This window comes from Staurois parvus, unplaced genomic scaffold, assembly GCF_062004578.1.
Source record: "Staurois parvus isolate SC_StPar_1 unplaced genomic scaffold, SC_StPar_1.0 ptg001255l, whole genome shotgun sequence".
Taxonomy (NCBI): Eukaryota; Metazoa; Chordata; class Amphibia; order Anura; family Ranidae; genus Staurois; species Staurois parvus.
The window spans coordinates 1,415,146-1,439,646 of NW_028319051.1; the positions used below are offsets into that span (position 1 = coordinate 1,415,146).

Genomic DNA, 24,501 nt, shown 5'->3' on the forward strand with positions numbered 1-24,501 from the left:
TGTAAAAAGGATGTGATTATGAACTACCTGAATCTGCCACATACTGTATGTTGGTAAAGTTACAGAGGTGATAGACATTTTTTAATCTGGTGCAAGCCATTAAAAGTGTCAGAAAACTGTCAGTAGTGCTTTATTGAATTACCCTGCGTATGTCTAATGCGAATATTAAAAAAAAAAAATTATTAATCTGGGATGGAGTTGGGTTTTAATCACTATCTGCATCTGAACTGACCGCAGAACTTAATCCCCAAAACATTCTCACCACTTAACCCATATACAGATAGATATTTTTCGTTTGGCCTGCGGGCAACAGACTAAACAGCATGGATGGACTAATCTCCTGCTGTGGCCACTGTATTCTGACAGATGGCACTGCCAGCTGTCAAAGTACCTGAATGATGCCTAACTGGATGCTGCCACTGTTCAGACAACAAATTTTCCGCTCTGCTCCATCGAAAGATGTTGGGTGGGTTGGTGCTGTCAGGACCACTCGCAGAGTGAATTTCAGCTGGCTCATCATGAACTGGCTGAAATCCGCTCCATGTATGACCAGCTGTCCTAGTCTGGATGTCTCATTTTGGACCAGCTAATGTGTATATTAGCAGAGGTGGCTAATAGGTAATGTTTAGAGGTCTAAGGCCCCATGTACACGGGACACTTCTGAACGATGGAAACTGACTGCTGGAAAATGTAGGTTAAAAAACGTCTGTTTAGCCGCGTTTGCATAACCAGGCCAATGTTCAGCTTTCAGCGTTGTCGCACTCTGACAATTGTGCAGTCATGTAAGATTGTATCCATATGAAATTTTTATCATTTTTTTCTCACAAATAGAGCTTTCTTTTGGTGGTATTTAATCGCCGCTGGGCACTTTACTTTTTGCGCTATAAACAAAAAAAAGTGCAAAAAATTTGAAAAAAAAAAAGTTTCTTTGTTTCTATTATAAAATTTTTCAAACAGGTAATTTTTCTCCTTCACTGATGTGCTTTGATGAGGCAGCACTGATGGGCACTAATAGGCAGCACTGATGGGCACTGATAGGCAGCAGTGATAGGCACTGATAGGCAGCACTAATGAGGTGTCACGGATAGACGGCACAGATAGGTGGCACTGACTGGCATCACTGCTGGGCACTGACTGGCGGCACTGCTAGGCATTGACTGGCTCAACTGCTGGGCACTGACTGGCACAGCCACTGGGCACTGACTGGTGGCACTGACTAGCAGCACTGCTGGGCTGCACTGGTTGGCACAGGTGGGTGGCACTGGTGGGCACAGGTAGGTGGCACTTCTGAGCACAGGTGTGTGGCACTGTTGGGTGGCACAGGAGGGTGCACTGCTAGGCACAGCTGGGTGCACTGCTGGGCACAGGTGGTCGGAACTGGTGGGCAGTGATCATCAGGGCACTGATCATCAGTGCCGATCCCTGCTCTGACAACTGCCGGTTCTCGGCAGTACTTTCCTCGCGCTCTGACAGTGTGAGGAAAGTGCAGCCGAGAACCGGCAATTGCATTTCCCGGTGATCAGCGTGTCATTGGACACGGCTGATCACGTGGTAAAAGGCCGCTGTGATTGGCCTTTTACCAGATCACGTGATCAGCTGTGTCCGTAGGACACAGCGATCACGGAGATCGCCAGGGGCGCGCAGGAGAGGGCGTTTTGGGAGGACGTTATATGACGCCCTCCCAGAACTGGCCGGCCGCAATGTAGCTGTTATTCGGCTATCTGCGGTCGGCAAGTGGTTAAAGATAAGCACAGGAGAACCTCCCAAATGCCCAGAATGCGCTGAAAAGTGGTAAATTATTAACTATTTCAGACTGTTTCAGAGAAATACAGAGAGTAGAAGCAGAGACAGCAGTATGTGTTGAGATTAGCTTAGGTGTGAGTTGCTCATTAACATTTCTTTTGTTTCCAAGGCTGGGAAAGGTGTCTGGTGGAGGGAGTCATTAAGGCCACCTGGCAGGGGGTCTTCATGGGGAATTTGAGGTGTGAATGGTCCTTAACATATCTTTTGTTTCCAAGGGTGGGAGAGGTCTGAGGTGTGAATTGGTCATTACAATGTGTGACAAGCTTGGTAGGAACATCCTGTGTTCAGTGTTTTGTCCATCTGAGCACCTTGAAAACGCTTTGCATGCATTTTTCATGATGAAAAAAGGCTCTGGACAGCATCGGGAACTGGAAGAGTTAAAAAAAAAAATTTCAAATGCAAACGCTTATAAACGCGATTTGCCGCATTTAGCCACATTTACAAGTGGTTTGCGTTTGAAATGCGGATAAAATCGACTGCTGAACGCAAGTTTGGTGCGTTGAAAAAAACGACTGTAAACTCAAATACCTGTAAACGACTGTAAATGATGATGTGTACATGGACACATAGGAAAAAATTAGGGGGAGTTCAGGGGCTGCTGAAAAAAACGCTGAACAGCTCCTAAATGTGAGTTTATCAGCTGCAGTGTACATGAGCCCTAACATGTCATGACGAAGCCTTAAATGTGTATCTGTTTGCAGTTACTGAACATCCAAGCACAATTTTTGTACTGTGCCTTTTGCAGCAAAACCTGACTTTGTGTTTTTTTTTCTATATACAGTATAAGGAAGGAGGCTTTCCTAATGATCTGTGGTTGGGCGTCAGCGCAGAAAATGTCTCCGTCTACAAAAGGGGGGAGCCAAAGCCACTGGAAACATTTCAGTATGAGCACATCATCTTCTTCGGAGCTCCGCAGCCCAACACCTTTAAGATCACCGTAGATGATCGGGAAATGTTCTTTGAAACTACTCAGGTTTGTGTCTGGCTAAAAGGTTGGGGAAGCTTTTGTCAGTTAAATCATAAATAAAAACCTAGGTTTAGTAAAAAAAAAAAAAGAAATCAGCACAAGGGCCATGACTTACTATTGGTGTGATGTGTCTCTTGTGCTGCTGGCTCCTGTTTTAGTTGAAATCTGAATCTGGACCTACAATATTCCAGCCCCCTTGCCACAATCCTCCAGTGCAATGGGTGTTAATAGAGCCGAGGGACCTGTCATATGCGCTCTTCAATAGTGCTGACTATGCCTGCCCTTTCTTCCCCCCTCCTCCAATCATTGAAGCTGTACTATAGCTTGTATGAAAGAAAAACTATGAATGGAGGGGAAGGGGGTAGATGAATATCCTAGTTTAAAATATCTCCCAGTCATGAATGGCATACACTCCAGGCATAACTGAAAAACAATCTTTCAGTGTGTTTTGGGTGTGTTTGATGTTGAGCTTCCTCCAAGACTAAATTGTTCTTCCGATTATTGCTTTACTATGCTAGAAAAACAATTCTATCGGATACGGTCTGAACCATTACATATTGGTCTATGGTGTTGCCTTATTAATCAAAATCTTCCATTATATAAGTTGACCTATAAGGCTAGAGGGTGCCCAGCCAAATTTACCAAAATTTTGGGACCTTGGTTAGACAAGCAGGATACAAGTGACTAAATTGTTCTTCCGATTATTGCTTTACTATGCTAGAAAAACAATTGCATTATATTGGATATGGTCTGAACCATTACATATTGGTCTATGGTGTCGCCTAATAAATCAGAATCTTCCATTATATAAGTTGATCTATAATGCTAGATGGTGCCCAGCCAAATTTACCAAAATTTTGTGACCTTGGTTAGACAAGCAGGATACGTGTGACTCTTTGCTACATTTGATCTCTGATCCTCCTTTATAGTTGATACCTCCCATGGTCCTGGTCCTGTTTTGCGGGCTGACCTTTAATCCCCTTTTTGAAACGTGAGGTCGGAGTTCTGTGATATAAGTTTGGGGGTGACCACTATAGTGATGCCCCTACGCTACGGTTCCAGTGGTATAATGTGCATTTTAGCTGAATGGAACTGTTCTCCCTGCGTGATAAGCAGGGTGTAGTGCATATCACTGCTCTGGTCTGTTTAAAATGTAGGTAACTGGATAAATAGATGTGCTTACGCAAGATACATGTTTATGTAAATCTCTTGTCTGATGTTGTTATTATATTGGATATTTGAGTAGTTTTTTGGCCTTTCATGTACCTGTTTCCTGTCTATATCTTGTCAACGGACAAGATTTCGACTTTTGAGATTTTTTTTTCAATATGGCTTTCTTTTATAATAACATGTATGCATCTCATTTCTTTTCCAATAAAAATAAGTTAAAAAAAAAAAAGAAAAACAATCTTTCAGATACAAGCAGAAAGGTTTAGCCTATCTGCTCAGTACCTCAGTTTTTAATTCATGCATTGCTGTACAGCACCAGTTCCTACAGATAATCTGGTGATCCTGGAACTCACCTGCTGGTGATGCTGGAACACTCTGCTTGCTGCCTCTAACACGCTGAAAGAAGTACAGTAACAGTATAGATATGTTTCCACCAATCAGAGTTGAATCTGAATGTGACTGGTGATGCTTTAGAGTTGAATCTGAATGTGACTGGTGATGCAGAAAGCAGAGAAAAAGGTGGATGCATATTACAGGCTTCAGGAAATACGCTGACCCTGTGAGGTGGTCTGTGTATGATGTGATTGGTGTGCATTACAAAGAACTATTGGGTTAAATTACATTGACCTTTCTCATTTTCCCACATCTGCAGTGTGCTGGTTGATTTTAACGGTTGACTGGAATTGCTTTTTTACTGCTGTGTACACAATGCACATGAATTAGTTCCACTCTGTGTCTCCACAGAGACTAGATTATGTTCTAGCACATTGAGTCACCTTGGATGGATCAGTCGCTTGCATTTCAAAACTCTGTCCATGCAACTAAATGTAGTCAGACTGCTTTAGGAAAATCCTAAATTAAAATGTTGTATTCTTTTAAAGTGGAACTCCAGACAGATATAAAAGATGAACGTTAAAGTAGTATTGAACCCTCAGCATTTTTTTATTTTCACACATTGAGCACAAAAAAAAAAATAAATTAGTAAACATTTTTTTAATTCTCACCACTGCACTTCCCCCCTCCTTACCCCCGCAGTTTTCAACTTTCAATGCTGCTGCTTCCTGCTCTCTCACTGCTGCTTCCCTGAACATCCAGTCTTCACCGAAAAGAATTAACAGTGGACAGTGGAGTCAGTCTGTTAGTTTGGAGAAGGAAGGGATAGCAGGGGAGTGCTTTCCACCCTAGGCTTACAGGGCAGTGTTTCTATTGATGCACACAGTATAGGGAGACACAACTCTAGTTCCTGCATGCAAGGGTGGCTCCATAGGATTCTACAATAGAAAGGAGCTACCCTGAAACCTGGGACAGTCATCATGATACCAGCCTAAAGTTATTGATCAGCAGTTTTTGAAATACTCAGACCAGCCCGTCTCCCACCAACAACCATGGCACGTTCAAAGTTAAAGTTCACGTTAAATCCCCTTTCTTCTCCATTCTGATGCTCAATTTGAACTTCAGCAAGTGGTCTTCACCACATCTAGATACCTAAATGCATTGAATTGTTGCCATGTGATTGGTGGGTTAGCAATTTGTGTTACCAAGCAATTGAACAGGTGGACCTAATAAAGTGGCCTGTGAATGTATGTATGTATGTATATGTATTTTATGTCTGCATTTACATGTTTGCCTGGAGTTCAGCTTTAATTCCTAAGTACTATCTTACTGATGTAAAGCTTTTTTTTTAATACTAAGTATTTCAATGTGTTTTTTTGGTTATTTTCAGGTTGGGGAAATCACCAAAATCATGAGGGCTTACATTAATATGATTGTTAAGAAGCGGTGCAGTGTCAAATCCATCACCAGCCAGGACAGCCAGTTCAACAGCTGGGCCAGGTGACGCCCTCTACTGGTGGACTCCCAGAATGGATGCACTGGTCAACATCTGCGTCGGAAACGCGAAGACTTGTTTACATGCACAATACTCATAGACTAGGAGGACAGGAGCCATCTGATTTAATGTGAAGGACAGATGATCTGTAAAGAATTCTGATCCTAGGACCTTGTTTTTATACTTTCATTTATTATCTCACCTTGAAACCAAGTTGGTTGTAGCCTCATTGCAGAACAGACTGCAAGCCTTGTGCCATCAAGGTACCTTTTTCTGGAGAACCACTTACAAAAATATCTCTTTTCTATGAAGCTATTGTCTTCCTGCTGATGATACGATATGAAGTAGCATTGTTGCTTATCTTTGGTCTTCTGAATACTTCTCAGGGCAAGAATTCCGGGAGCGTATTCCACATGGCAGTGCATGAAGAATATTGTGGAATTGGAAGGTCAACGGATTTCAGAATCCCATGTAGATTAGCAGTATTAACAAGCTCTGTGGACCATTATGGACTGTCCCCTCGAGAGTAGGAGAACCTTTTTTTTTTTTTTTTTTCCAGGGTTTTTAAACATTTCTTTCACTTATTTAAAAGAACTTTTTCTTCGAGGTCTTTACATTTGAGTGTAATGTATAAAGCACATAAAGTACTATTTATTTTGTAATATTCCATCTGTCTTCTGCCCTAGTGTTGTCCCAATAAGAAACCATTTCAGTTATGGGTAGTTGGGTCACCAACTAGCTTCTTCTTTTTTTTTTTTTTTTTTTTTTTTTTTTAATCATTTTAAAGGACTCCAGTGGTAGGACTTGCCTTCCTGAGGCTATAAAGCATCTCTCTCCTGTATTTGTAAAATAATTAAGAATAATTAGGAATACATGTTAAAATGTGACTCCCAACCCTCCAATTGTAAAGAATGTAGTAGGTGAAAGTGGCTGGGAGATTTTGCCAATGGACTTCAAAGGAACCCCCAAACCCAACTTCAATCTAAAACAGCAAGTGGACTTTACATGTCAGACTTAGACGCTCATTATAAATGTGTCCACCTTAAAAGGCCCGGACAAAATGTTTTCCTTATTTCATTTCTCTTACCCTGAAATTTTGATGTTAGATATTTCAGCTCTTATCCCTTAGACAATCGCAGTATTAATGGGGTTGTTTGGAACAATCTCCCAAAGGTAGGTCCCATAGTATTACCTAGGAAGTCACCAGCAGCCATTGCTTCTGCCAATGTGGCAGCCATCTTGGACTTAGCCCAATTAGACTTCCATGACTGAGACCTGAATTTAGTCAGAGACTGCAGTGGAATCTCTGCGGAGGTGACACGGGGCTGATTCCTGGCCAGCTGAGGGAATTCTGGAGAGATTTTCTTGCTGCTTGATAAATGGAGGGCCTCTCTTTGCCTGGATGGCCCCACTCGTCGTTAGACTGCACCCTGGGCTGCTGCTGGCGGTGGTGCCCAGGACTGAATGTATCTCGCTTACTGTGGATGGTGGAAACGACTGTTACGGCATTTACATTATATTGCTAATAAATTATTGAATATAAATACTTTCTGTTGATTATGGTTTTTTCTATATAAATGGTCAAATTACTGTAAACCCAAAAACACTAATGTAATATATTGCAGTTTACCAATCCTTAGTGTTACAAAACCCCGGACCCTGCATTCACTATATCTGGTCTCCCAGGACCCTGCATTCACTATATCTGGTCTCCCCGGACCCTGCATTCACTATATATGGTTTCCCAGGACCCGGCATTCACTATATATGGTTTCCCAGGACCCGGCATTCACTATATCTGGTCTCCCAGGACCCGGCATTCACTATATCTGGTCTCCCAGGACCCTGCATACACTATATCCGGTCTCCCCGGACCATGCATACACTATATCTGGTCTCCCTGGACCCTGCATTCACTATATCTGGTCTCCCCGGACCCTGCATTCACTATATCTGGTCCTTCCGGACCCTGCATTCATTATATCTGGTCTCCCTGGACCCTGCATTCACTATATATGGTTTCCCAGGACCCGGCATCCACTATATCTGGTCTCCCCAGACCCTGCATTCACTATATCTTGTCTTCCCTGGACCCTGCATTTACTATATCTAGTCTCCCAGGACCCTGCATTCACTATATCTGGTGGTCCTCAGTACACACAACATGGAAATGCAATTATTTTAGTACAAATAAACTGCTAAATACCTTTTCCCATCAGCAGTTAGAGCAGACGTGTGACTTCTATCAGTGTCCAGCAGAGCACTGGTTAAAGCTTGTAGGAGGAGTTTTCATACTGCTCTAAGAGGATGCAGAACCCCTGATCTCTGTCTAGACAGTGCTGATTGCAGTTTACGTGCACTCTCACAAGGAAAAAAAAAAAAAACCTCTCTAGCAATACACACCAAACTGAGCATGTGCGAAATGCCTATGGTTCAGTATGTCTTATCAGGAGATGAGGGGTGGTTGTTTGAAAAAGAGGAAGAGAAGAAAGGATCAAACAGCCTTTTTACACAATGCAGAGGATTAACCCCTTAGGTTCCACAGTGAGTATAACAAGCATGCTTTACTGCATCTACAGACTGATTGTACTGTTGTGGGTTTATTAACATTTTAAATGTAGTGGCTGCATTGTTTTTTTAAGGCTTTTTTTTCCTCTATTTTCACCTGGTAATCCTGCTAGTAGTACACTTCCTGTCTTGGTTGTCTGCACTCTGGATGGAGGGGCAATGGAGACACCTTTGGACAAAAACATTGTCAGTCCAGGATGAGGGTAGTGTCACATGCACTCGGAGATTTAGATGGACTTGACTGACAAATTAAAGCCAAACTTCAGCTCACACTTTATAATTCTTTACAACAAGTTTTGATTCCCTTTTGGGATAAAAGTTTTACATAAATCAGTGGTTCTCAACCTTTCTAATGCCGCAACCCCTTAATACAGTTCCTCATGTTGTAGTGACCCCCAACCATAAAATTATTTTCGTTGCTACTTCATAACTGTAATTTTGCAGTAGGAGGAATAGTGCCCCGTCATTGGTGTCAGTGGGAGGAATAGTGCCCCGTCATTGGTGTCAGTGGGAGGAAAAGTGCCCCGTCATTGGTATCAGTGGGAGGAATAGTGCCCCGTCATTGGTGTCAGTGGGAGGAATAGTGCCCCGTCATTGGTGTCAGTGGGAGGAATAGTGCCCCGTCATTGGTGTCAGTGTGAGGAATAGTGCCCCATCATTGGTGTCAGTGGGAGGAATAGTGCCCCATCATTGGTGTCAGTGTGAGGAATAGTGCCCCATCATTGGTGTCAGTGGGAGGAATAGTGTCCCATCATTGGTATCAGTGGGAGGAATAGTGTCCCATCATTGGTATCAGTGGGAGGAGGAATAGTGCCCCATCATTGGTGTCAGTGGGGGGAGGAATACTGCCCCATCCTTGGTGTCAGTGGGGGGAGGAATACTGCCCCATCCTTGGTGTCAGTGGGGGGAGGAATACTGCCCCATCCTTGGTGTCAGTGGGGGGAGGAATAGTGCCCCATCCTTGGTGTCAGTGGGGGGAGGAATAGTGCCCCATCCTTGGTGTCAGTGGGGGGAGGAATAGTGCCCCATCCTTGGTGTCAGTGGGGGGAGGAATAGTGTCCCATCCTTGGTGTCAGTGGGGGGAGGAATAGTGCCCCATCCTTGGTGTCGGGGGAGGAATAGTGCCCCATCCTTGGTGTCAGTGGGGGGAGGAATAGTGCCCCATCCTTGGTGTCAGTGGGGGGAGGAATAGTGCCCCATCCTTGGTGTCAGTGGGGGGAGGAATAGTGCCCCATCCTTGGTGTCAGTGGGGGGAGGAATACTGCCCCATCCTTGGTGTCAGTGGGGGGAGGAATTGTGCCCCATCGTTGGTGTCAGTGGGGGGAGGAATCGTGCCCCATCGTTGGTGTCATTTGGGGGAGGAATCGTGCCTCATCGTTGGTGTCAGTGGGGGGAATGGTGTCCCATCGTTGGTGTCAGTGGGAGGAATAGTGTCCCATCGTTGGTGTCAGTGGGAGGAATAGTGCCCCATCGTTGGTGTCAGTGGGAGGAATAGTGTCCCATCGTTGGTGTCAGTGGGAGGAATAGTGCCCCATCGTTGGTGTCAGTGGGAGGAATAGTGCCCCATCGTTGGTGTCAGTGGGAGGAATAGTGCCCCATCATTGGTATTAGTGACACCAATGATGGGGCACTATTCCCACTGACACCAATGATACTTACCTTGCAGACCCCTGCTCCAGCCTGGGCTCGCTCGCTCCCTCTCCCATGGTACCAACACTTACCTGTCAGATGTCTTCCTTCTCCGGCCGCTCTCCTCCTCTTCACTCGCTCGATCTTCGCGGTGCCGCTCGGCTCCTCCTCTCCAAGCTCCACCTCTTTGCCGGTGATTGGCCGCCTGTGTGCCTCTCCTGAGCTACAGTGCCGGCGGCCAATCACAGGCGAGGATTGATCTCGAGGTGTGTCCAGATGACAGGGGCGGCATGTCATCCCGCCCACACCTGGAGACGGCGGTGGCGGCGGCGAGGAGTGGTGTCTCGGTTCCTAAGACCATCGGAAATATGTGTTTTCCGATGGTCTTAGGCGACCCCTGTGGAAGCGTCGTTCGACCCCCAAAGGGGTCGCGACCCCCAGGTTGAGAACCGCTGACATAAATGAATAAAAGCTGATAGTTGTAAGCACCCCTGTTTGTGTTAAATGGTTTATTTCTACCGTCTAGCTGAAACTATTGCTGGACAGCTTGGTCTGTTAACGAAATTTGGAAAGTATCAAACTTACTGGCTGATCACTTGGTGGAAATAAAGGAAAAAAGACTGAAAACCCAAAACAAATGCATCCACTGCATCTAAGAATTGGTCATTGAAATATGCATCCAGAGCTTTACAATGTCTAAACTGAAAATGATTCTGACAATGCAGGGGCGGACTGACAACTCATGGGGCCCCCGGGCAATAGGGGATCATGGGGCCCCTGTGTCCTTGCCCAAACTCAAAAAAGCCTATGAAAAAGGTACCAGGGGCATCTCATGGGGCCCCCTACTGACCTTGGGCCCTCGGGCAGTGCCCGAGTTTCCAAATGGTCAGTCCGCCCCTGTGACACTGTATATCTAGACAAAATGCAATATATACACATTTCCCCATGTTTTGTCTCTCTCATATGCCACAACTACAGAAAAATAACTGTTGCATTGCCAGAAATCCAGGGAGCTCCTAGCTTCCTGTAGACAGTTGGTGATGCTGCCTCAGCTGCACCAAAATCCCTAGTTAGCCCTGCCTGAATTCTCCCCGGCTGGACTTCTTCATAACATAAGGGGGATAACTAAAACTAAAAAGCAACTAGATTGGGCAGCACAGTGGCTAAATGGTTAGCACTTCCACCTGGCAGTACTAGGGTCTTGGGTTCGAATCCCAACCACGGCACCACCTGCCTGGAGTTTGCATGTTCTCCCTGTGCCTGTGTTTGTTTCCTTTGCGTATTCCGGTTTCCTCCCACACTCCAAAGACATGCTGGTAGGTGAACTGGCACCTGTCTAAATTGTCCCTAGTATGTGTATGAATGTGAGTTAGGGACCTTAGATTGTACACTCCTTGAGAGTTAGGGACTGATGTGAATGTACAATATATATGTAAAACGCTGCGTAAATTGATGGTGCTATATAAGTACCTGAAATAAATAAATGCAACATTTTTTTTTTTAGTTTTGGATAGAGTGGAGAGAGATTGGAGCCCCTGTCAGGTTTTATAGCTGTCTGTGCCCCTGTTTGGGAGACTCACCCTATTTGTCCTGTTTACCATTATCAAAAGTGAAAAGTAAAAGAAAACCCCAAAATTTGGGTTGTCCGCAGAAAAGTAATAGAGGGGAATGTTTTCCAATGAGGACACTGGTTCTGGTGACCTGAGGGCCCCCAAAGAATTCCCTTAATTTGCAGAGATTTTCTCACTTCCTGTTTTGGCTATGGGACAGGAAGTGAAAGTAAATCTTCTCAACGTAACACATATGGCCAGGGCTGCTGTTAGAAACCACGGGGCCCCATACAGCCAACCTGACAGGGCCCACCCTGTCAGTTTACTATGCTTCAGTTATGAATGAACACAGTGAGTGATTGGTACTGATAACTTGTGTTCATTCAGGAAAGGAAAGGGCTGGTAAATGAGAAATATTCACTGGACCCTTCCCCCACTCTCCATCCTGAAGGGGCCCCATACAGCCAACCTGACAGGGCCCACCCTGTCAGTTTACTATGCTTCAGTTATGAATGAACACAGTGAGTGATTGGTACTGATAACTTGTGTTCATTCAGGAAAGGAAAGGGCTGGTAAATGAGAAATATTCACTGGACCCTTCCCCCCACTCTCCATCCTGAAGGATCCTACTGTGTGCTTGCAGTTGCTGGTGGAAAGGAGAGGAGGGAAGCTGGCAGCACTGCGGGGGTGGGGGGCACACAGGGGGGCCTGGTAGGAAACATATGGTGCACAGGTAGGGTGATGGGTGCAGCTGGGGGCAATTACTGGAACTGATCCCCTGTATGGCTCTCTCTGCAGCAGCTGAATGACAGTGGGAGGGGAACAAGCCAGCTTTCAGCTGCTACAGAGAGAGACAAACAAGGGCTCGGTTCCAGTAATTTCCCCCCATCATACCGATCTCCCTCCCTGTCCACATCACATTTACCCAGCTGTCTGGGCCCCACTGTTGGCCGGGGGCCCATACAGGAGGAGCGGTGGTACCCCTTTATCCACGGCCCTGTATATGGCAAACAATAAACTGACAGGGATTATAACCCTCGCTTACTCTGTCCACAATTTCATACACGTTTTGCCTATATTTCTACTTTAAATTTGCTATGTTGATGGGAACTTATAACAAATATAAAGTAGGTGTTCTCCCAATTCTGCTGCAAAAGTGGAAATATACTTTAACCTTTTGCCGTCCGCCTGCTGATTATAAACGGCAGGGCGGTGGCACTCCAGGGGCGGGTTGCCGTTCATAAACGGCACCCGCCTTTTCTAGCTGTGCGCGCTCCCTGGCAGCGCGCAGCTCCGCGATCTGGTGCCCGCTGTGTCCTCCGGACACAGTGAAACACCGATTGTCGGACGGGACCTCTGTAAAAGGTCCTGATCACTCATTGGCCAATCAGTGATCACATGCAAAGTAGTAAGCAATGATGTCACTTGTGACATTATTGCTTACTACGTGTGAAATCTGTGAATGATCACAGAGGTCACATGGTACAAGGCTATTCACAACAGCCTTGTACCATGTGACAAACTGTGACCAATCACAGCTTACTCAGTACTTCTCAATGACTGCAAGAATGCAGACAGAGAAAGAGAAATGATTGCTTTTACATGTAAAAGCAATCAGTGTAAAAAAAAAAAAAAAAAATCATCACCCCCCACAAGTAGTACAGTGTCACCATGGTGACACTGTACTGCTAGGGTGACAGTATGTAAAAAAAATAAATAAATAAAAAATATAAAAATGTAAAAAAAATGTTTAAAAATTATAATTTTTGGCTATAAACTGATTTGGATTTTTTTTAATAAAAAAATAACGGAATACATTTTGGCCAAGATTTATGATGAAATATTATTTAATTTGCAAAATTTTATTTAAAAAAACACTTTTTTTCAACATTTTTGGACTTTCATTTACATAGCAAAAAAAAATAAAAAAAATAAAAATCCCAGCGATGAATAAATACCACCAAAATAAAGCTTTATCTGTCTCAAAAAAGTGGTAAAAAATTCATATGGGTACAGTATTGCATGACCGCACAATTGTCATTCAAAGTGTGATAGCGCTGAAAGCTGAAAATTGCCCTGGACAGGAAGGGGGTAAAAGTGTCCGGACAGGAAGTGGTTAAGGGCCTCTGTCAACAGACTTGGGGTTTGTATCAATGGCATCAATTTGGCATTCATTTGAAACTCCTCATCATTTGGAATCCACTGACAGGCACATTTGATCCACATTTGACGTCCCCCCCTGCATTTGACCTGCATCAAGTGGGTTTTGTATTTCCATAGATGTGTATTTAATACAGTAACTATCAGATACAATAAAAAAACTTTTCTTTTTACATTTTTTTAACTGTGTTCCAAATATCTCTCAAATGTGTATAAAATGAATTATTTAGGTAAACTAATTACAGGGACATATTTAGAGAGCCGTGAATATGACAATAGTAGATATTCAATGCAGGTGAATACACTGCAGGTTAAATTACAGGGAATTAATATTCCCCCATGAATTGCTGGTGAATGTTACACTCTCTGCTTTAACTGTATGCCCCACGGGGTTACCATGGGGTAAAAAAAACAAAATGTAAAAAGAAAACCGTTTTTTTTTTTTTATTGTATCTGATAGTTACTGTTTTAAATACACATCTCTGGAAATACAATACCCGCTTGAAGCAGGTCAAATGCAGGAGAGGACATCAAATGTGGATCAAATGTGCCTATCAGTGCTTTCCCGGCAAAGCAGACAGATTTTTTTTTTCCCCCTGTGCAGTGGAGGAGGAAAGTGAAAATATACTTACCTGACCCACCCTTCCTCGCCACACATGACTGGTCCCTTAGCTCCTGCCAAACCCCCCCCCCCAACACCCCCATCCCCTGTGGTCCAGCAGTTTTGAAAATGGACTGCTCCTGATGTGAGCATGCTCCATAGACAGGAACAGTCCACTGCTGGACTATAGGGGAGCACAGTTTTCCAGAGGATCGGTGGATCAGATGAGTATGAATTTTGTGCTCAGCCCTAGAAAAAAACAATTCGTTAACCCATGTAGTGGGCACAGCCCCACTGTGTGATGGAAAAAAAAATTGCCCGCATTTGGGCTTTAGGTGAACCGACGCATGCGATAATCCAAAATTTAGTCTGGGCAAAATTACTTTTCCAGATGTGACTAAAATCTCTATCAGATGGCAAAACCCTCCCTTACTGCAAGGAATCTTCATGTTCAGAATATGTATCTTGGATCGCACAGCCTCGGGTGCTATGTCCTGAGAATTGTACCTTTTTCTAAATACAGTTAATTCCAGGTTTTCTCCATTTGTCCTGAGCTGTATTGAAACAAGTCATACCAGGCACATGCAAATGTAATAAATTACATTTGTGTGTGTATATGCTTTCGTATACATTTTTACTCTATATAGTCAAAAATTTGTGGTCACCCAAACATCATAGCTATACAAGATTGTTGACATTCCAATGCGTTTGTATGAAATTCCAAAACTATGGCCATTAAAGGAGTTCTATGGTCCCAGCATACATTTCCATGTTATATAACATCAGCATTGTAACAACAATACAAACAATAGCTATATTGGAAACCAATATATCCTGTCTGCTGGCCACCTTTCCACAATTTCCTGGATTCTCTGCATGCTTTGCAGCTTCTCCCCAATTTCTAAAGACTACATATGCCATGATACCTTGCTGCCTGCAAGCAGTAATTCCCAACCTGAAACTCCTCCTCTCAGCGCCTCTGTAGATCGGAAGGCAGGCTCTGTGAAATGTGTGACAAAGCAGTGCCTACTTACTGGACATAGTGTCCTTACCAGGGGCAGACTGACAACTCATGGGGCCCCCGGACAATAGGGGATCATGAGGCCCCTGTGTCCTCGCCCACACCTGAAAAAGCCAATGAAAGGTACCAGGGGCATCTCATGGGGCCCCCTACTGACCCCAGGCTCTCGAGCAGTGCCCGAGTGCTCGAATGGTCAGTCCACCCCTGGTCCACACCTCCCAGCTTTCTAAGATGGGAAACAGGAACACCTATTAGCGAAAAGCATGTAGGCAAAGGACCACACTCTTGTCACATCCTGGAGAATTAAACATGAAAAATGATTTGTTAAACCCATAAGCACTTTTTTTTTTTTTTAACCACTACTATTGCTATATACTGGCTTTTTTCCAATGCAATAATTAAGGCCTAGCACTGTAAAACACTTTTTGATACAGTAACTTTTTTTAACCACTTCCAGACCGGACACTTTTACCCCCTTCCTGACCAGGGCAATTTTCAGCTTTCTGCGCTATCACACTTTGAATAACAATTGCGCGGTCATGCAATACTGTACCCATATTAATGTTTTACCATTTTTTTTTGAGACAGATAAAGATTTATTTTGGTGGTATTTATTCACCGCTGGGATTTTTATTTTTTTTGCTATGTAAATGAAAAAGTCCAAAAATTTTGAAAAAGGTGTTTTTTTTATAAAATTTTGCAAATAATATTTCATCATAAATCTTTGCCAAAATTTATTCCGTTATCTTTTTAGTAAAAAAAAAAAAATCCAAATTAGTTTATAACCAAAAATTATCATTTTTAAACATTTTTATTTTATTTTTTTATATTTTTTATTTTTTTACATACTGTCACCCTAGCAGTACAGTGTCACCATGGTGACACTGTACTACTTGTGTGGGGTGAAGATTTTTTTTTTTTTTTTTTTTACACATTGCTTTTCCACCCATATAGGATGTAAAAGCAATCATTTCTCTTTCTCTGTGTGCATTCTTGCACTCATTGAGAAGTACTGAGTGAGCTGTGATTGGTCACAGCTTGTCACATGGTACAAGGCTGTTGTGAATAGCCTTGTACCATGTGACCTCTGTGATCATTCACAGATTTCAAACGTAGTAAGCAATGATGTCACAAGTGACATCTTGCTTACTACTTTGCATGTGATCACTGATTGGCCAATCAGTGATCACATGATCGGGACCTCGCACAGAGGTACCGTCCGATGATCGGTGTTTCACTGTGTCCGGAAGACACAGCGGGCACCGGATCACAGTGCTGCGCGCTCACAGGGAGCGTGCACAAGCAGGGTGCGGGGAGGCCATTTATAAACGGCCACCCGACCCTGCAGTGCCACCGTCCGGCCGTTTATATGCAACGGCCGGTCGGGAAGCGGTTAACAGGTACTGTATATACAGCCCTGGCCAAAAGTTTTGAGAATGACACAGATATTAATTTACCGGCAAGGAAACACGTGCAGTCATCATTTGCACAAAAAGAGATTCACAGGCAAGGATATTGCTGCTACTAAGATTGCACCTAAATCAACCATTTATCAGATCATCGGGAACTTCGAGAGAGGTTCAGTTGTGAAGGTTTCAGGGCGCCCAAGAAAGTCCAGCGAGGGCCAGGACCGTCTCCTAAACTTGATTCAGTTGTGGGATCGAGGCACCGCCAGTGCAGAGCTTGCTCTGGAATGACATCAGGCATCTACACACACAGTGAGGTGAACACTTTTGAAGGATGGTCTGGTGGACATCAATGAAGTCGATGTCGGCCTGCGTTCCACTGCCACCTGCAGGCTCCCTGCAGTATTTATTCCCCCTCTTTCACCGTCAGTACTGCAAAACTGATTGAAATACTGAAACACTGACACAGTGGCAAAATGCCTCGTATGAATTAGGAATACAGAAAACACATAACAGTGAGGCTGCCAGTTCTCATTGGAATACTGAAAACAGATCATTCCTGCAAACTATTTAGGTCCTCTTTTGCAGACCTTTAAGGTAAAACTCCTATTAGAATTTTATTGTATTTATTTTTTTATCTTTTATCTCATTCTGAATATTTTTGCTTTCTATATCTATCTCTAATTTCATGTTTAATATGAACTGAGTTATCCGTCCTTATTTTGACTTTATTTCCCACTTAGTATTTTAACGTTTAATTAATCACGTCTTCATTTTAATTACTATGTATGTTTACACTAACATTAGCATCACCATTATTTTTCTTTTATCCTTTTCCATTTGTGATCATATCATCATTTTATATTTATATACAGTTGCAAGAAAAAGTATGTGAACCCCTTGAGATTACGTGGAGTTTTGCATGAATTGGGCATAAAATGCGCTCTGAACGTCACAACAATAGAAGAACACAGTCTGCTGAACATAATACTACACACACATTAGATGTTGCCATGGTTTAATTGCACATAACATGTAAACATTCACAGTGCAGGGAGGAAAAAGTATGTGAGGCCCTAGCTTAATGACTTCTCCCAGAGCTAATTGGAGCCAGGAGTGAGCCAACCTTGACTCCAATCAGTGTGATGATATTGGATGTGTTGCTGACAGCTGTCCTGCCCTTAAAAAACACACACCTGTTTTGGGTTTACTGGTTTCAAGAAGCACTGTCTGATGTGAACCATGCCTCGCAGAAAAGAGTTCTCAGAAGACCTACGATCAAGAATTGTTGACTTGCATGAAGCTGGAACGTGTTACAAAAGTATCTCCAAAAGCCTTGATGTTCATGTGTCCACGGTAAGACAGACTGTCTACAAATGGAGAAAGTTTAGCACTGTTGCTACTCTCCCTAGGCGTGGTCGTCCTGTAAAAATGACTGCAAGAGCACAGCGCAGAATGCTGCATGAGGTAAAGAAGAATCCCAGAGTGTCAGCTAAAGACCTACAGAAATCTCTGGCACATGCTAACATTTTTGTTGACACATCTACAATAAGGAAAACATTAAACAAGAATGGAGTACATGGGAGGACACCACGGAGGAAGCCATTGCTGTCCAAAAAGAATATTGCAGCACGTTTGAAGTTTGCAAAAGAGCACCTGGATGTTCCACAGCACTACTGGCAAAATATACTGTGGACAGATGAAACCAAGATTGAGTTGTTTGGGAAGAACACACAACACTATGTGTGGAGACAAAAAAGGCACAGCACACCAACATCAAAACCTCATCCCCACTGTAAAACATGGCGGAGGGAGCATCATGGTTTGGGGCTGCTTTGCTGCCTCAGGGCCTGGACGGATTGTTGTCATTGATGGGAAAATGAATTCCAGAGTTTATCAAGACATTTTGCAGGAAAACGTACGACCATCTGTCCGCCAACTGAAGCTCCGCAGAGGATGGGTGATGCAACAGGACAATGACCCAAAGCATACAAGTAATTCAACAAAACAATGGCTGCAACAGCACAGAATACGCCTTCTGGAGTGGCACAGTCAGAGTCCTGACCTCAACCCGATTGAAATGCTGTGGCATGACCTTAAGAGAGCGATTCACTCCAGATATCCCAAGAATATTGCTACACTGAAACAGTTTTGCGAAGAGGAGTGGTCCAAAATGACTCCAGATCGTTGTGCAGGTCTGATCTGCAACTACAGGAAACGTTTGGTTGAGGTTATTGCTGCCAAAGGAGGGTCAATCAGTTAAGTCCAAAGGTTCACATACTTTTTCCTCCCTGCACTGTGAATGTTTACATGTTCTGTGCAATTAAACCATGGCAACATCTAATGTTTGTGTAGTATTATGTTCAGCAGACTGTGTTCTTCTATTGTTGTGACTTAGATGACGTTCAGAGCACATTTTATGCCCAATTCATGCAAAACTCCACATAATCCCAAGGGGTTCACATACCTTTTCTTGCAACTGTATATGCTTTGTACACTTTGTATGTTATGAATTTTTGTGACACGTTTAGTCCCCCAAAAAACCCTCCCCCCCCCCCCCCCCCCACCTAACAAGGCCTTCCTACTCACAGGGGCAGGCCAGGCCAGGCCATAGAGCAACACTATACTTAGGGGTAACTAATCTTTGTGACTAGCTCTGAGGAAGAAGGGATCCCTCTTTGAAACGCATCACCTTGACCAAGAGTTTATCTCCCTTCCTGATGGAACTCGCACGTGTCTTCTAACCCCGTGTTGGTTTTGGATGTTATATGCCTTTTTTATTGCTACTCTTGTGAGTATAATTTATCAATAAATACATGAATTGTTTACTGAGGTAATGCGCAAGGTCAGTGCGCTCTTTTCTTTTGTTCTTTACTACAATTGATTAGGGGCTGCCAGCAGTCAGGATGTAGCCCAGAAGTTGATTGACAGCATGCCAGGGTGATTGCAGAGGTCTTGAGAAAGAAGGGTCAACGCTGCAAATATTGTCTCTCTGCATAAACTTAATGTAATTGTCAATAAAAGCCTTTGACACTTCTGAAATGTTTGTAATTATACTTCAGTATGCCATAGTAACATCTGACAAAAAGATCTAAAAACACTGAAGCAGCAGACTTTGTGTAAATTAATATTTGTGTCATTCTCAAAACGTTCTTTACATCAGGCAAAAATGAGGGAAATATGAGGACAAAGGGACTTTGTTCCAAAATAGGGGCAGTCCTTCCAAATCAGGGACAGTTGGGAGCATTACAGAATTCAAGTAAGTCAATAGGGGAGATTTATTAAAACTGAAGCACTTAGAATCTGGTGCAGTTGTGCATGGTAGCCAATCAGCTTCTAACTTCAGCTTCTTCGCCTAAGCTTGGACAATAAAACGTGGAAGCTGATTGGTTTCTATGCAGAGCTGCACCAGATTTTGCATCCTCCAGTTTTAATGTCTCAATCCAGAGCACTGTGAGTTTGATTCAAGTACACATTATAGAGGGATATGCTTTGCACTCTCCAAGATTAGTAAATAACCCCCAATGTATGGAGGTCTTCACTAAGTAAGATTGCAAAATTCAGTACAGTTCAGATTAATACAGTTCAGAAATAAGTGAAATACAATGTGGAAATTAATATGATTTTACATTTTGAACATAGAAACACTTTAATATAAAGATTGCTCAGTCTGTCTGTGGAGATTAGTGACTAGCCAAAAGAACATTTGTGAGGTCTGGTACTGATGATGAATGAGAAAAGCTGGCTAACAATTGGCGTTCCACTTCATCCAAAAGTTGTTCTGTGGGGGGTTAAGGTCAGGGATTTGTGCTTGCCACTTGCATTCTTCCATACCCCACTGTGCATCTCCCTTATTAACAACATCTTACCTATTTTTATTGGGGTCTTTAGTGGGTAGTGACTTAAAGTAGAAGTAAAGTCCACTTTGTAAGTTGTACCTACAAGAAGGTCTACAATAAGACTTACCTATAGGTAACAGCGTGCCGGACCTTCAGAGGTGCATGCCCCAGCCAAGGGCTCCTGCGCACATGCACAGGAGTGACATCATTGTGGCTCCAGCCATTCATACGGCCGGAGCCTGCGAACCCGGAAGAAAGACCGGGTGAATGTGGTGGCGCTGGGGAGCCGTGATGGCGGCGCTGGAGGGCTCCATGTACAGGTGAGTCTGTCATAATGTACTAGCATGCGCTGCATACTAAAACGTTATGACCAAATCCTGCAGGGGGCCCAGCATGCTGTGCTGTCTCTTCAGAGTGGTGTACTACCATTGGGTGGTTTACTACTGTTGGGTGGTGTACTACCATTGGGTGGTTTACTACTGTTGGGTTGTGTACTACCATTGGGTGGTTTACTACTGTTGGTTTGTGTACTACCATTGGGTGGTTTACTACTGTTGGTTTGTGTACTACCATTGGGTGCTTTACTACTGTTGGTTTGTGTACTACCATTGGGTGCTTTACTACTGTTGGTTTGTGTACTACCATTGGGTGGTTTACTACTGTTGGGTTGTGTACTACCATTGGGTGCTTTACTACTGTTGGGTGGTGTACTACCGTTGGGTGGTTTACTACTGTTGGGTTGTGTACTACCGTTGGGTGGTTTACTACCACTGTAAGCCAGCCATACATTGTTCAGCAGGGACCATCTGAATTTTGTTCATGTATGTGCTGCCTGGTTATAAACAGGTTTATCCATCAATCAACTTGTGTACAACCAGCCTGTTGAGTTTATCCCGAACAATTAGTGCCACTGGTTATAGCTGGCAACACTAACCATTGTGCTCTGCCAACAGGGAAGGCTCCCCGCCAGCAGAACACAATAGCACTGCGGGAGGGACTCCCCCCATCCATACTGAATGTGTTGATGGGGGAATCAAGCAATTTTCTTTCCTTCCACCTGTGGACAGTTTTTGAAATGCACTTGCATAACTACCGACTTTCTGATATCAGAAACATGAACGTATTTTAGTGTAAGGTATAAGTGTAAGGTATACAAAAGCAAGGAGAAGACCCCCTGGCATGCTCCCAGTTGTACGGACCATAAAGAAAAGTTAAAGCGTAGTTTCAGTCATTTTTTTCTTTTTTTTGTTTTTAAAGTTCGTCCTTGACAGTCACAGCTTATGCCATGCAAAATGGCTAATGCTGTAGATGTAATTTTTTGTCTTCCTTGTTTTTTTAAAGATACTCACAGGCCCCTCATGATCCTGTGTTCTTCCATCTTCACTGTGGGCATCTGAAGCCAAGCCGAACTTTATTCTGAGATATGGTACAGCTGGCAGTATGCACAACCTGATCTTGCGCCTGCACAGTGAGAAGAAAGCATGGCGCACTCATTGCACAGTGGGGGATGCCCACTGACTTCTGGGACTGATGACACATACATCCCAGGAACCAACAGACAGGAGGATGTGACGTATTTGCCACGGCGAGGTACATCGGAAGTGCAGTGCTTCAAGTGGCCTAAAGGTATGAAAACTTTAGGAGAAAAAAAAAATGTGCCAAACATTGATGGGACAGCAGGAAGCAATACATGGGGCCAAACTTTAAAAATCGGGTGGAACTCCACTTTAATTCTACTAGAGCTACTATTAAGAGATTTATTTTTATTTAATTTCTAGTAGACACAACAGGAAAGAAGCTGATGTCTCCAGAAACCGAGGTAAACAACTGACACAGGAGTTCCCGGAAGGGAATGTGGGTGTATTGGATACTTCAACTATGCCATTTTATGGATGGGGCCCAACACTTCTGTGCACTAGGGGTACAGGGGTGCCTTTGCCAGAGGCATGCTTATCAATGGTCATGTGGAAGTCTAACTTTAAGGCTAACAAGTCAGAGATGAGCTGACATTGCAAGTAGTATAAAGCCATGTTTCCCTCTTCCAAGAGCTGTCTCATTGCTCTATTCCCAGTGTGTTGCATTCGGGGTGGTGGGCTAAACTGCACCACTCCACCAGTCAGAGTACCTCCCTACCCTACCTCACTACAAGAAACGTAATGAAACCCTACCAGACAAAAAGAGCAAGTAGCATGCATGCCCTGTGTTAATGCCTTCCATTCTGTACCTATTAGTCAGGGTAGGGATCTCTGTAACGCTGGTCTTCTCCCAGTTGCTATGAGAGACGGACCGCTAGGGAAGGACCCCTCACTACCAGGGGATATCTCACCTTCTCCAGGTACCACACCTCAACTGGTTGCCAGCGACTCTGCGACTTGACTCAGTTGCCCTTAGCAACAACCTTGTTCTTCATCAAAGTGCAGCTTACTTGTACTGTAGTACCGTATACTTCACACCCCCTAGTGCTGTCACAGGCCTGGGTTCTTTGTATCATTCCATCACCCATTATGCACCATTTAAAATAACTTCAGACCAGGCTCAGGAAAAGGTTAACAGTCTTTACTCTCCTTTAGTGCAAATATGATACAGAATAAATTACAAACAGTTCTTGACATCCTTAACTAAATGTAAATCGACCCAGCCATACCTTGCAAATTAGTTAGCGTCCATTAGGTGTGGCAAGTTAGTTATCGGTGGCATAGTCCATAACTGGCAGCCTCCTTGGATTCTGGGGATAATTAGTCTTCTCCAGTAATTGCGATCAGCAGCAGCACCTTAGCGCCCAACCAACTGGTTATCGCGGCTCCAACAGCAACCCTCGGGCTTCAGCCTTTCCCCAATTTATATCACAGGTGGACTGGCTGAAACCCAAAAAGCCTGCAAACTGGTGACTACGAGTTAACCCTTACACCACCCAGCCTGCTAGTATCTCACTCAATTAAGCAGGGTTCAGCCTGCTCCCACCCTAATGGAAGATTTCCCCTTTATTCCCTTTCTAGAGACAACTCAAAATTTGGATTTTCCTTAAAAAAAAAAAAAAAAATTGTTTAGATACACTTTAAAGGGTACCTGTGCTAAGGGAAATAGAGCATTATTCCTGACATTTTGAAAATGAGTTGCCTGCCCACCTCTGTCCTTAGCAACAGTGGATCAGGAAACCTAAACACCAATAAATGAGTCCTGAATGTAACAGGAACCAAAAATTCATCAATTGGCAGTTGTCCTGGAGAAGCACCAATGGATATGTCCTGTCCTGGAGCTGTAGATAGGATGGGCCAGTAAAGGTACACATATCACTTCCGTGGTGGTCTGCCTGTCATGTGGATGCTCCCTTTTTATGGTCTATTTAAAACAGGTTCTAATATATATTTTGACATATATTCTGGCCTGGACCTTGGCGCACCTTTATTTGGCTGCTTGTTCTATCTACAGCTCCCAGACAGGACATGCCCGGTGGTGCCTCTCCATGTCACTTGCCAATTGGTGAATTTTTGGTTCCCGTTTTATAACAGATTGTTCTGTAGGTCATTCAGCGCCCTCTGTTGGGCTAATGTTTAATATTTTCAAGATTTTTACGGCTAGCAGATATATGACCATCTAATTTCAAGGATGAAAAACTCTGAGATTATATATATATATATATATATAACAAACAGGTGTATACTTACCTACCCTGTGCAATGGAATTGCACAGAGCAGCCCTGAACCTCCTCTTGGGCCTGCTGCTGGCTCCTCCTTTCCAGCAAGTGCCCCCAAGGGAAGCCACTGTCTACAGGGGCACCGGTGCGTGGTCACTCCAGACCCTGCTGCCTTCATCTATAGCAAGGGTCTCCAAACTTTCTGAACAAAGGGCCAGTTTACTGTTCTTCGGACTTTGAGGGCGCCGGACTGTGGCCAGTAGGAGTAGAAAATGACCCAATATTTGTGTCAGTGGGAGAAATAGTGCCCCATCATTGGGAAGA

At 43.7% G+C, this 24,501-nt stretch overlaps 1 protein-coding gene across 1 annotated transcript in view; it reads left to right on the plus strand.

Moving 5' to 3' along the window:
* LOC149437781 (unconventional myosin-X-like) overlaps window positions 1-7,312 on the plus strand; it is a 241,135-nt gene extending 233,823 nt beyond the window's left edge. The window contains exons 40-41 of the mRNA XM_089660637.1: window positions 2,585-2,776; window positions 5,664-7,312. Coding sequence (XP_089516763.1) covers window positions 2,585-2,776; window positions 5,664-5,777 — 306 coding nt within the window. The 3' untranslated portion in view covers window positions 5,778-7,312. The remainder of the gene's footprint in view (window positions 1-2,584; window positions 2,777-5,663) is intronic.
* Window positions 7,313-24,501: the final 17,189 nt, after the last annotated feature.